The following is a 14302-nucleotide window of genomic DNA, read 5'->3' on the forward strand; positions in this document are numbered from 1 at the left end:
GAAGAGGGGAGGAGTCAGAGGGGACTTCAGCGGTCTAACGTGACAGACGTACGCCCACAATGCTGAACTGTACGAGAAGCAGAAATCTTCAATAAACTTTTCCTGTAAATAAACTGCAACGGAGTGAGGTCTCTGGTGAGCTGGGACCCGTCCTGGGTGGCCGTGACAGTGATCAAACGAATGGCACCTTGATAGGAGTCCTTCTGGGCTTTTATTATGCCCCATGACCTTATTCCTCCACTCCTCATCCTCTTTTCACACTATGGGCTTTTCAGGTTAAAGAGCAGTAGTGGATGGCAGAGCAGGGTGATGGCACTTGCCTGACCTTCCAGCAGAGGAATCAATGCCACCAGCTCCTGCTGGTGTGTTTGCACTGTGCTGGCCTCGCCACAGCCTTGTACCTCCCATTCTCCCTTCAGGTAATCGCTGCTACCCTACCACCCACTACTATTAAGCAGGATGAGGAAGCATTAGGTAAGACCTGAAAGAAGTCCAGCTGACCCTCCTAGGCAAATCCACAAGGACATTCCTTACTGTATATTCAAATAAATGAGATTTTCAGAAACTAAACATGCAAACATTTTGCTTCTTTAATTCAACTCACGGAAAATATTTGGTAATCATCTCAAAATTAAAGTATCCAACATCCCCTCTGTCTCAGAATGATAGAAGGCTACAGGCTCAAAGGTTCAGAACAGGGTGGCCAACATGGTGTTATTGCCTTAGGCAGCATAGTCCATGGTTAGGGATGACAGGAGTCTGAGGGCACCATACTGACTACTTTTGCTTTAGAGTTTTTAGACCAATGCTATGTCATGCCACCTTCCAAATGAACTTAGCCTGTGTTTATGTGACAGCTGTAGCTAATAAACATAGCAAAAGAAAGTTGTTCTAGAAACTGGTTTGTGTGCATGTGTTTGTACCTGTTCCCTGTTCTGATTAGCAAGCTAATTCAACATAAATGCTTACATTATTGTAAAATTAGAAATACTGTGCTGTTGCCAAAACATGTCCACTAAGCACTTGTCTCTCACTCTCTTTACAACTTTTTAGATATCTAAACATTTAAACAATGAACTGCCCCGGAATTACTATGTTGCTAAGTTACAGGCTAATTCTGCCCCCTGAATTTTTATATAGTCAATCAATGTTCCATTGTTTTCTCAGTATGCTGCATACCACTGCATAGACTTTGCTCTTGCAGTGCTACACACCAGTATGCATAATGGATATGATCTAGAGATATGCAAGCACAAGTATAATGATGTGATGGAGCTTTCACGCACAATGGGGCTTTCCATCTCCCCACTGCAACTCTCTATAACACACACACACACACACACACCACAAAACAAAAACACCCACTGCTCCTGATGAGATAGGACACAGACACTAAAGCAGGGTGGACAGATAGAGGGGAACAGGAAGAGAAGTCAACAGGAACAATTTAGGTGAGCAAAACTGTCTTCTGTCTTGTCTCTCTCCCCCCCCCCCCAACTCTCCCAGCTTGAAATTCAAATAAATAAACCATGTGTTGGGCATTTGTTGTGTGAGTTGCTGCTTTATTTTTTTAAAAAAAAAATCAAGTCAACTGAAATTCTTGCTGACTATATTCTATTTTTAATATTCTTCTGCCCTCATCCCTAATACTAACTCCTTAAGAGTCCAAGAGTCTTGTCTCGCCAAATTTTTCCATGTTTTGAACTGTGGTCACTTTCAAAATGATTGCTGTCCAGCCACAGTAACAGTTGTTTAATCATGCCTGTCCTTCATAGAATCCAGGCTTGGCTTCATCAAAGTCTCTCTTGTCTTTTGACTCATCAGCCGCTATAAAACTGCCACCCTCATTTGGGTCAAAATGAGTTTACGGGAAGTGTGAGAAGCTCATGAGAGCAGACAACATGTTCAAGGGGAAAGTACTGTTTAGATTTATTATTACATTCTTAATAGATCAACATGCTGTGGCTCAGACAGAGAAGCTACTCACGTAATTTGTTAATAACAGGAAGAAGTCTACCCCATGTGTGCAAATACTCAGCTCTGAATCCATCCAAGGAAAACAACAACAGTGGAGGTTTTGAAAACCTGAGCAATTAGAAATGAGACAGTTAAAGGCAAGAATTTATTAGCTGTTCACTCTTTCTCCAAGTACTCTTTACGCCCCTTTGGGTGCTCTCCCCCATGTGCTCATAAATAAGAGAGGGGACCACACCCAATGACCCCACACATGCCATCATGTCCCTGCTGTCTACAGATTGAAGGGAAAGTCTGAAGAGGGGAGCCACTCTATATGCTTAAGCTTCCCTCTGATCCAGGATCCTTTGAAAGGCCGGCAGAGACGCAAAGGTGCCAGCAGCCCTCAGTCACCTGCTCCACAATTTGTTTGACACCTGAATAGGGTTAACAGGCACCAATCTCACCAATTCTAATTTTTAAAAGCCACACATTTAGATAAATTCAAGCTATACTTCCACACCCTTTTTCATTGTGTGAAAAGACTGAACATCTAGACCATGGGTAGGCAAACTAAGGCCCGGGGGCCGGATCCAGCCCAATCGTCTTCTAAATCCAACAGACAGTCCGGGAATCAGCATGTTTTTAGATGAGTAGGATGTGTCCTTTTATTTAAAATGCATTTCTGGGTTATTTGTGAGGCCTGCCTGGTGTTTTACAATGACAAAAAATGTGTGCTTTTATTTAAAATGCATCTGTGGGTTATTTATGGGGCACAGGAATTCATTTTTGTTTTGTTTTTCAAAATATAGTCCAGCCCCCCCCCCACAAGGTTTGAGGGACAGCCCCCTGCTGAAAAAGTTTGCTGACGCCTGATCTAGGGGAAAAAAGCGCTGAACACATAGCAAGGAGCATAATGACATATTCTGCATAAGGGGCTTCAAAAAATGTTGCCATGATCCTAGCCAAAGGCAACTCTAGTGCAATAAATATGCTGGAAAGTTCATTTACAGTATCTCCTTGGTAACTACAATGAGTCCTTTCAATTTATTTGCTTCATCAAGTTAGTTTCCACATTTTAGAAAGAATGGTACCCCCAAGGCACAGAAGTCAAATAAATATAGAACAATAACATATTGTTAATTATAATTTAATAAATATATCCAAATATAATATAATGCACTGGAAATGATATGTAAAAGCATATAATTTAAACTAGGGTTATCATTAGAAGTAATAAATATTGCAAGTACTAACTAGTAAAAAAAAATACATTCATATAGAAATCAGTCCCTGTAAAACCTTAATATTACAATACAATCACACTGTTGGAGGGACGGCGAGGAGTGGTGATGGGGAATGGCATTCCTAAAGGGTTGTCATTAAAGAGAATGGCAATCACTTGATGTTTATATAAGAGGTACTGTAATGAGCTCAGACCGGAGCCTGAAAGATTTAGGAAAAATGTCTGGGAAACCTGCGGAACTGGTTGGGCACTGGTTAAGCTAATTAATTAAAAGAATCTCGATCACTGGGGATCTGTAAGAACAGGATGCAAAAATACGAGATTGCATTAGTTTTGATGGACTTGACACATTTAGCTAAAATAGTTGGGTGATCTTTTAAGTTTACCTAGGTATTCACTATATACCAAAGTACCCTCTATTGGAGAGGAGCGTTTAATAAGATAGACATGCTTCAGGCAGGTTTTCTGCTGCTAGCAGTGGATTTGGCTTGATGATCCACCTCTCTAAGTCAAATGTAGTGATGAAATGTACCAACGCTTTCTGAAGAAAGTGTGAAAGGAGTTCTGTACTTTTCTTATGAGCGGATGTATCATCTGAGCTTCACCAAATCTGTTCTAAACCTGTCATCTCAAAAAAATGGGCACAAAACACAAACAAAGGCTGAGAGAATATCCTTGGGATTGGGGTTAAGTACCCAGAATTCTCATATTTCTATAAGAATGTTGTGCATTTACTTTTCAGCAGGCAGCTGATTGTCTTCTGTTTAGTTTTTAGCCATCATTCCTTTTCTCTTTTGCAAGTTGGATAGCACCTCCACACACATGCTCTTTGTTCCATACTAGAGTTTATTTTATAGTCAACGAAACATTTAAATAGCAGCAGATTTTATCATGGTAAGGCTGCTCTCTGAAGCACATTTGGTGGGAAGTAAGATTCATCAATGGCTACTAGCCATGATGGCTATGGTGCCAGAAGTGGAGTGTCTTGAATACTAGCTGCTGAGAATCACAAATGGGAAGGGAGTACTGGGCTTATGTCCTGCTTATGGAAAACCCAGAGACACCTGGTTGGCCACTGGGAGAAAAGGAGGCTAGACAAGATGGTCCTTTGGTCTGATCAGCAAGGTTGTTTTAATGTTCCACTGAAATTAGTAGGACTTCTGAGAAAAATGGCTAAGCTTGAAGTGCTAGTTTACTATATATATGAAATCTTTTTAAGTTATATTCCTCAGGCAGCATAAGAGCTTCAAATCAATGCTTAGTGCCAATTTTTTAACTGAATGAAATGTCTAGCCAATTTAAAATAACAGGTTGGGAAGTAACTTGTTTCTTTTTGCAAATTGTCTTCTGGTTTGGCATTGGCAAGAAAAACCTCAAGTTAAATATAGTACGCTCCTCATCCAAACTGTTTCCCTTTGGTCATATGTCAATCAGTTTGCCTCATATAAGAGACTGTTATGTCCAAGAAGATTGATAGCTTTGCCTTGTTTACAATGTTCACAAACATTGAGAATGCATCCAGACAAAACACCAGGATTCTTCATTCCACAAAAAGAGGCAAAGCAAAACTCCAGTCAGGTCTTATCAAATTGCACTACCTTGCTCTACAAGATGACAATGAGTTTTCCAACACTGAGTGGACTTGGGTTAGCTGCTGTCACTGAGAACATGCATGCACCTGCCACCAGACTTGTAAATAGGAGATAAATAGGAAATACATTTGATGGCTGAAAAACACTAGCCATGGCAACTTTGAAAATTAGCAACTGTGAGGGTTTGTGATTACTTTTAAATGTTCTTAGATATGCTAAATATTTTTAAATATTTTTAGATATTTTAAAAATTGTTTTGAAATGTTTCAGTTGGTCTTTAAATTATTTTAAATATATTTTGTTTTGCTTTAAATTGTATTGTTTTGACTTTTTTTATGTTTGCCACCCTGGGCTCATTTGGGATGAAGAGTGGGATGGGAATTCATTGAATATTTATTTTAACTGGCTATATCATTTAAACTGGCCCACATCATATGCCTAGAAGGGCAAAACACCTCCAAATGTGATACTGTTTCCTTCTCGGCTGCTCTTTTGATTCTCAGTAGGTAAGATCCAGTCCAAGTTATATATATTCAGGCAACAATCCTATATGCACTTACTTGGAAATAAGTCCCCTTGAACAAAGTGAGACTTGCCCCACTAGAATTCCAACTGGAATCCATGGGATTAATGTGCTTAACTTTAGCTGGGTCTCTACCACTAACATTTGTGTTGATGCTTGTGGGAGCAATGACTAATTTTAGTTGGAGCACTGAAAGTCTGAATACAACCAGTCTGGGCCAAGCCTTATGATGAACAGCTCAATCCTTATAATCTCATTAAAAACTTTTGGAAAACTAGGAAAGGATCAGTCTGGAAGAATGGTTTAAAGCATAGGTGGCTGTCCATTAATGGCTGTTCAGATGTCCAAATCCCATCAGCCTCTGTGAACATGAATCTGGGCCAAGAAATGCCAAGAAATATATGAAGAGAGAAACTTATGTCAGGAAGGATGGCAGGGATGAGAGACTGTGACACCTTCAGATGTTGCTGCACAACCACTACAGAAAGATTGACAGTGCCACATCACCCTCTCTTTTTTAGAAAGATGCAAAAGATATACAGATTCTTACCCTTCTGGGCACTGGGGTTCATTTAAGTCCTCACATTTTTCTTCAAGCCAGCTTGTCTTTCCTTATTTTCAAAAAGAAGGATATCAGTATATTATTCAATTGTTAGTAGCATTCTGTTATGTGAAGGGGGGAAACTGACTTGATATGCAAGTAGGGGAAGTTAAAAGCAATGCATTTCCTGACATTGAAACCCATCAACATGGCCATTTAATGCATAAAAAAGTAGGGGTACAACTTCTAGGAACTCATTCTAAGATATAGGTTGGGAGTCAAAGAAGTGTGGGATTGGGGCTTCTGTTTCTTGAAGAAGCTGCCAGTTGCAGATGGTATGTTGCCCTCCCCCCACTCACCTACCCTCTGGTCCATCACATTGCTGCTGTTTATCTGGAGGCTGACAGGAAGGGCCAGGCAACAGGGAGCTTGGCATGGCACAAATGCACCAGCAGGAATGTCAGATTGGTTCTGCAGGTGTGTTTGTACTGCACTGACCTCACCACTATCTTCCACTCTATCTCCTAGTAAGTAGCAGAGATGTGCTCAACTGGAGGTCAGGAGAAGTGGTGGTGTCCCATCTGCTACTGAAGCTGTCCCCATACCCCATAAAAAGTGCCCCCCAAAGGAATTTAAAGCAATTTAAGATGGGATCCGCAGTACTTTTTAAAAAAAAAGTTTTAAAACAAAAATAATTATTGTGTGGGAGTGTGCACCTAAGCTACATCTTGTATCTCATCCCTAAATACTTATAATAGCAGCAATTAAGAAAACGTTGTTTTGAATATTGACAGCATTTCTTTTTAACCCCCCTCCCCCGAGATAATAAGCTGTAATCTTCAAAGTGCTTATTCCAGCAGAGCTGGCCTGATGGCTGCTGCTTCCCATATTATTATTATTATTATTATTATTATTATTATTATTATTAGCTATAGGAGCAGTCTTGGGACCTATGCCCATTCCCATGCTGCACCTTCAAACTTTGCTGCTCAAGCCATTTTTCTCTTAGCCCAATGCAGCTACTGCTGGTGAGTCAGACCATGAAAAGTGGCTGAAACAATGAAACACATGACAGAAGGATAGGGATGATGGAAAGTTCATCCGCCACCACCCATGCTCTCCATTTGAGGTGAAAATCAAATGCTTCATCAAAAGTCCCTGTTCTATCTGTGAACGGTGGAGACATGTGAGTGACAAAATTATTTGGTTGGCCCAATTACATCTAGTCTGGTCCTGGTGGGGAATCAAGATTAAAAGGATTCTTCAGCTACACTTAACTGGTGGGATTGTGATTCTTGAGCGGCAGCCTCCAATGCCAAATAGCAAACCCATTTTTGAAGGAGAGAAGACAAAGCCCAACAGAATGTGCCCAAATCCTTTGGGCAATTCCTAAGATTGCCAGAATGCTGTTGTGGAGACTGTGGCAGCCCTAGATCAGCAAGAACCAGATGGAGCCTGCCTGGATCTTCTGACTACTGGGCATAATCCGCCACACTTACTTATTGTTTTTCAAGCACAGGCTACCTGACATAAGAGTTGTTGTTGTTTCCCCCCATAAAGTGTCTATGTGCTTGACAACTCCAAGTATGGCAACAGTAGCTCTTTGGATCTCAGCCAAGGATAGGTTTCCTTAGATTATTCAAATCAAAGCAGCTATCTATACCTTGACCAAATAGAGCAAGTAACCCAGTCCAATACTTCCCTTTCACAGCTTTTAACCAGTCAGCGATAAAACAAACATAATATTTTACCTTCACACACTGAGTAATAATTGACACAGCAGTTGTTATTTTCCACACAGTCTTCTGAACAGGAGCAGAGGTACTCTGGCCGATTCTTCTCCCCACACCGAAATTTGGTACAGTTCCATATATGAGCTGCAAATGCATGGAACCCGCCCCACTTTTAGTTAATTATGGCTGAGCTGGGTATTGTGTAGAAGGCTATCTGAATGCAATTATATGGGTACAAATCAAAGGAGCCGTCGTTTCTTTGGTGGCACTTTTGTAGATGTTGCCTTTATAAAAGCTAGTCATTTTAATATCTTCTCCATATGTCTAACTCCAGGTTTGGGGGTTGTTGGCAAGGTGCCCTCTATGGAAACCTCCATGTCTATGATTCCCCCCCCCCAATCCCTAGCAGCCTCAACTAGCAGATGGGGGCCTGGGTAAAAAGTAGTAGAAGTCACCACCTCGGCTACCATTGGTGGGCAACCAATGCCAAAAGAAGAGTGCCACCTTCTATGCCATTCTGACTCCTGCAGCCTGTTTAATTTGTTTTCATTTGACTTCCAGCCCTCCACTATCAGGAAAGATAGAAAACATTATTGGGCTGTGGAACCCAGAGTAGTACAAGGCAAGCATGCTTTTCTTCCATTGCCAGCACAGGCAGCTCACAGTAGAACAGGCAGCAGCTCCTCCCCACTCATCATCTTCTCCACTCCTTGCCCAGAAGATGCTTCCTCTTTGCCTATCCACCTTGCAGCTTAGAAGAGCCACTGCCTGCATTCCTCTGGGGAAGACGGGGATGGCAGAACTATCAGCAGGAAGCAACTGTGCAGTACAACAGCTCATGTTACTTTGAGCGGGCAGGCAGCTGCAGTGGAAGCAGTCAACAGAGAAGCACCACTCTTTGCACTACTCTGGGCTCCGCGGAGCCTTACTTCTTTTACTTGTTCCCAGCACTCAATGGAGCACCAAGAAGGAGAAAAACAAAGAGCCCCAGAATGGTGCAGCTGACTCCTGCAGAGGAGTGCCAGGGGTTGCTATTTTAGTTCTCCACAATGCCCCTGACATTGCATCACTGTAATTCCTGGATTAGCAGAGTGCTGCTTCAAAAAAAGAAAGAAAGAAAGAGGAGCTCTGGAACAGGAAAATCATTGTGGCTTTGGCGTTTCCTATGCCAGGCCTGATATCCATACAATTCTAAATTCTTGAAACATGACAGGAAAAAAAGTGTTAAACTGCCTTTATGGTTTAGCTCCCTTTCAAGTCAGGATACAACTTTCCTATTCATGCTGAGAACAAAACCACTGCACCTTGCTGATCTGGCATCAGTCTGAATTATCAGTAAAAAACAAACAAACAAAACATTAAATTTGTATTAGTTTTCATGCATCCCCACTGACTTTCACAGAACTGCTAGGTGAAATTTAGCAAAGTAGTCATGACCCATAGGATTTCATGGTGGGAAGAAGGCATGACATTAATAGGATACAGTAGTACCTCAGTTTACAAACTTAATCCGTTCCGGAAGTCTGTTCTTAAACTGAAACCGTTCTGAAACGGAGGCACCACTTTCCCTAATGAGGCCTCCCGCTGCCAGTGCCCTTCCACCGTTCAGATTCCATTCTTAGACTGAAGTAAAGTTTGCAAACTGGGATACTACTTCTGGTTTTGCAGAGTTCATAAACCGAATAGTTCTTAAACAGGGCTGTTCTTAAACCGAGGTACCACCGTATAGTGTTTTCTGTGAGTCAAGTATTAGGGCCGAGCTAGGCATTGGATGGCAAATTTCTGGAAACATCAGATGAGCTGGCAGTGGGGAGGCATGTTTTGAAGGGAGAAAGCAGAAGCCAGGTGCTTGCCTGAAACCTGTTCAGCCATTTCAGAAATGCCCCAGCCATTTCAAAAACATATATGGGAACCACAGGTGGTGAGAAATAGCTCAGAGGAGAGGACTTAAGGGGGAAAGTAATAGGTAGGAGAGAGAACTGAGCACACGTTTCTTCCCCATCTACCGCTCCTACCTTCCAGTTCATTCCCTGTACCACTAATCTTTAGATAGTCTGAGGGACCAGCAATATACAGGGACATCTGACCTGGTCCTTGTATGCAGCAACTGAGTTGTTTTGCCTGCAGAAGGCTCTGTCATTTTCTAAAATGTCTAAGCACTTTCATGGAACAGCAGCAATAACCATTGTAGTCTTAGAAGCAGCATTTTGTTTAGGAAAAATGCAGAGTGTTTTAATCAGACTATGATGGTTTGAAATGGCAATGGGACAGCTGTAAGAGGACAGCAGCTGGTTCGTGTCTCCCAGCTCACCCACATGCTAAGCTGCTTCAAGAACAGGAACAAATTTTATACAAAAAAGTGATGCTTACCCGGTTCTATACAGGCTTCTTGGAAATCTAAACAGCAGTTTCCAAGTTTAACACATTCTTTGTCGCAGCGGCAACTTCCAAATGTTCTCTCATAGCAACGGCCTTTGCAGGTTTTGACTGAAATGTTTTATATTTACTTGATGTTAGCAATTGAACATTGATACTACATTAATTATCATTTCATCATGGACCCAGGAGTAAAATTGCATGAAAAAATAGATCCCCTTCACTAATTCTTAGTCTAACAAAAAGTACTGTGGAAATTGTGCATGGATGGCGAGCAATCTGCGCAGAAATATATGAGCCAACAGACTTCCACTGCAACTAATAGAGATTGTGCAGCAATACTGCTATTTTGATTAGCCCCATTGGTTTTTCTTCCTCACCAGAAAACTTAGCTCAATGGATCTGTGCAGAAGCAACAAAATATGCCATTTCTACCAGTGATAATCCACAACTGAAAGCAGAGCTCAAATGATGTCCTTGGGCTCTGCACTGGCCTAAAAGTAGGAAAATTGTTAAATCTGCTGACTAAAACGTCTCCTTCATGTGACACACATAAATATTTCTACCCATGCAATTCCTCAAACAGCTCATTTAGCATACAATGCAAGTTTGGTATGTTTGCCTTTTCTGCAGTATGTTAAGTGTACCATTGGCAAAACAATGTGGAAGCCTTTGCATGAAACATAAGCAACATGAGAACCACAGCTATAAACACAATGGATTAGTCACTGTACATGGGCTTTGGGTAAAGGGACTTTATAGGATGGCTGTCTGACTTTCACTTGCCTTTGAGTGCAATTTAATGTCATGCAATTATGATTGTTCCATAAATGCAAGCATTTCTGCTTGCCCGATGGAACAAGCTCTCCTCCCCTACCTCTGTGTGATCCTGGAGGTTCTTCCAACCCCCCGAGCCAACTTGGGGGCACAGAGCAAGGGGGGGAAGCCTCATTGCTCTAGCAGGACTCATTGTACTCATTCCCACAAGTGCACCTATCTGATTGTATCCCTCATTTAATTAACTAAGATTTCCTAATAAAAAAGGCCTAATAAAAACTTTATCATTTGCATTCATAATGTGTATTATGACAAGATTGTTACAGAAATTTTATGACAAATGGAAAGTTTCATAAATGGGAAAAAGGGCAGAACCAATAGTGGGTGCTGTGTACCTAATGAATGCAAGGTGAACCTTTTATATGTAAAGAAACTCAGCTACTTATATTAGCATTCTTCATTACTTACCATCTCTTGTACAGCTAGGTTTCAGCCCAAATATACATCCTAGGATTGTTGTTAGCACAATGACACATAATACCTAGAACAGAAGAGATAATAGCAGTCAATATATATATACTTATTACACCAATTCACATTGCTTATCTTCACTCATGCAAACAGAAGTAGTGCTTTTAATTACTTTTACTTGAAATGAAGCTGGCCCTGGTGACTCCAGCACAATCGTTCCAAGAGCAGATTTAATTAACAACAAATGAATGATTGATGAAGATTTTCAGAGTGAACTCAAATTGCAGCTAACAGAAGTTGCACAATTCTGCCCAGTCTATGCGATCACAGCTCTGACATGTTGTCATCATGTGTACAACACATGTTTACTGTACATTATGCAGAACAACACACAGGGCACACATTAAATATGTTCTTTGGAAGTTCTTAATCAACCAAGAGGGTAAACAGCAATCAGTCAACATTCCCCAAAATTATACTACACTGTGAAGTTAAAGCAGCATTAGGGCAGTGATACAAGAAACCAACCTATTCTATATGTTCAGCTAGAACTGCATGTTACATGTCTCATGAAACATGACAGCCAGGCATTTAATCTGTCCCACCATAGCATCTAGGACAACTTAGTTATGTTGTTATATGCTCTTCCCCACATCTAATGCATAAATGGCTGGAATTGGGAATGGGTGTGGAAGCAAAGCAGGTACCATAATAGTAAGTACCACAGGCCCAGGGATGTAAGACAACGATTCTCATTCGATCCTTTCCCCCATGCCCATGGCACTGGGCCAGGCAGGGGCCACCCTGCTGGCCCGCTGAGCTGTGCACCCAGATGCACCCTCATTCTGACTTGTCTTCATCACAATCAGTGTTGTTTCTGTTCTGCTGCACTACCAGTCTGTTATTCATCTCACTGTTCATTCATTTTCTTGAAAGCAAAAGCAGTTTAAATGCAGAAAAAGTCGTCGATTAAGTTTCATTTGCAGGCTAGGGGTGATGGGTGGGGACCAGTGCTGGATTGGTTTCTGTTCCTGACATAGGGCAAAATAGGTGAACAATGAATATTTCTGCTTCTGTTTTCATCAAAATTATCTGGCGTACCTAAGCCACAATGTAGCAACCATAGAACAATTACAGCTGCCTTCTCTTCACAAACACTAAGGTTGTGGACACCAAGAGGAGCTTGCATGCATACAACTTCTCCAGCAATGCTGAAGTTTTAATGTTGTCACTTCACACAAATAGAAGAGGGTTATTATGCTCTTTTTCTCTCCTGGGTGCCATCTGGTATCTGTTGTGGTGCAGGCAAAGGATGAAAGTTAAGTCACATTTTGGGGGTTTTCCCAGCATCATAGAAAAGTTCTAATTACATCAGAATAGGAAAATTGCACATTTCTGAGGATGGTCCAACAGAGCTGCTCCAGTGAAAGTTCCACTTAAATGCAGGGAAATGTCACAAGAGCGGAACATTGATGGATGGTGCCAAATGTGGTAAATGTTCTAAGAGAAATAATAATTTATTTGTTTTTATTATAAATAGAGGGTTCTTTCTAAAGGGATAAGCGCATAAAACAGTTTTCAGATTATCTTTCTGAAAAACAAGAAGGCAAAATTGGTACATTTAGAATTCAGCTACTGGTAGCAAGAGTAAAAACCTCAAACCTCAGACGGTTTACTAAAAACTGGACAATGCCTAAATACCACCATGCCACCTCTCTAAATGCCACAGCTGAATAGTTTCACATTACAAGTGGATATAACTCATCTAAATGAGTAGTCCTCATAATATCATCATGGTTGGTAGAGAGAGGATGAATCCCTTCCTGTGGTGAGGAAGTCTTACAGAAATGATAATGTTACTTATGAGCTGCACTGATTCATGTCATTTTGGGTTCTCATGCAAGCCACACACAGGCAAGTTCACAGCACCACAAACCTCAGAACATTACAAAAATATTCATGTGTTTACAACAAGTGCATAGTACCTAGAACTTGGAAATGTTGAGCCATATGATTAGCAAGAACATCCCAGTGATTTCGACAGAACAAATCAAACTGGAAGATGAATATTTATGAAAATGATCCATAACCATTCATTTTATTGGATACACAGTACAATTAATTTTTACTAAATAAACAGTATGAGTATCTGATGTGATACAGTAGTCCTATTAGGGGTTAAAATTGTAAGTTATCAATAATGTTTCCCATAACAATATACCAACAACCACTTTCAGTAGGGTGGCACTTTTACATTGACCCAGCACTCACCACAAGCAAAATTAGGTTGTGGATGCCAACTTTCAAAGAATAAGATGAAGCTCAATCACGTTTCACTTTGCTTCCATGCATCTCCAAAGAACAACATGGTCCTAGTCCAAGTACCACTTGAAGATGCTATGGTGAAGGACTGGCCACAAACTATGCACACTTCTTAGTCTTTGAGGAATTTCCTTCCCTTCTAATTATGTTGTTGTTGTTGTTGTTGTTGTTGTTTTTAGTCGTTTAGTCATGTCCAACTCTTTGTGACCCCATGGACCAGAGCACGCCAGGCACTTCTGTCTTCCACTGCTTCCCGCAGTTTGGTCAAACTCATGTTGGTAGCTTCGAGAACACTGTCCAACCATCTCGTCCTCTGTCGTCCCCTTCTCCTTGTGCCCTCAATCTTTCCCAACATCAGGGTCTTTTCCAGGGAGTCTTCTCTTCTCATGAGGTGGCCAAAGTATTGGAGCCTCAGCTTTACAATCTGTCCTTCCAGTGAGCACTCAGGGCTGATTTCCTTAAGAATGGATAGGTTTGTTCTTCTTGCAGTCCATGGGACTCTCAAGAGTCTCCTCCAGCACCATAATTCAAAAGCATCAATTCTTCGGCAATCAGCCTTCTTTATGGTCCAGCTCTCACTTCCATACATCACTACTGGGAAAACCATAGCTTTTACTATACAGACCTTTGTTGGCAAGGTTATGTCTCTACTTTTTAAGATGCTCTCTAGGTTTGTCATTGCTTTTCTCCCCAGAAGCAGGCGTCTTTTAATTTCGTGGCTGCTGTCACCATCTGCAGTGATCATGGAGCCCAAGAAAGTAAAATCTC

At 41.2% G+C, this 14302-nt stretch overlaps 1 protein-coding gene across 1 annotated transcript in view; it reads right to left on the bottom strand.

The window, feature by feature from the left end:
- Positions 1–14302, bottom strand: part of ENPP1 (ectonucleotide pyrophosphatase/phosphodiesterase 1) — a 53246-nt gene that overhangs the window by 22200 nt on the left and 16744 nt on the right. The window contains exons 2-6 of the mRNA XM_081907081.1: positions 11210–11282; positions 9959–10075; positions 7607–7732; positions 5865–5925; positions 1988–2085 (exon numbers count right to left, since the gene is read on the bottom strand). Of these exons, the coding sequence (XP_081763207.1) occupies positions 1988–2085; positions 5865–5925; positions 7607–7732; positions 9959–10075; positions 11210–11282 (475 nt within the window). The remainder of the gene's footprint in view (positions 1–1987; positions 2086–5864; positions 5926–7606; positions 7733–9958; positions 10076–11209; positions 11283–14302) is intronic.

Source organism: Podarcis melisellensis, assembly GCF_964234715.1.
Source record: "Podarcis melisellensis genome assembly, chromosome: 3".
Classification (NCBI taxonomy): domain Eukaryota; kingdom Metazoa; phylum Chordata; class Lepidosauria; order Squamata; family Lacertidae; genus Podarcis; species Podarcis melisellensis.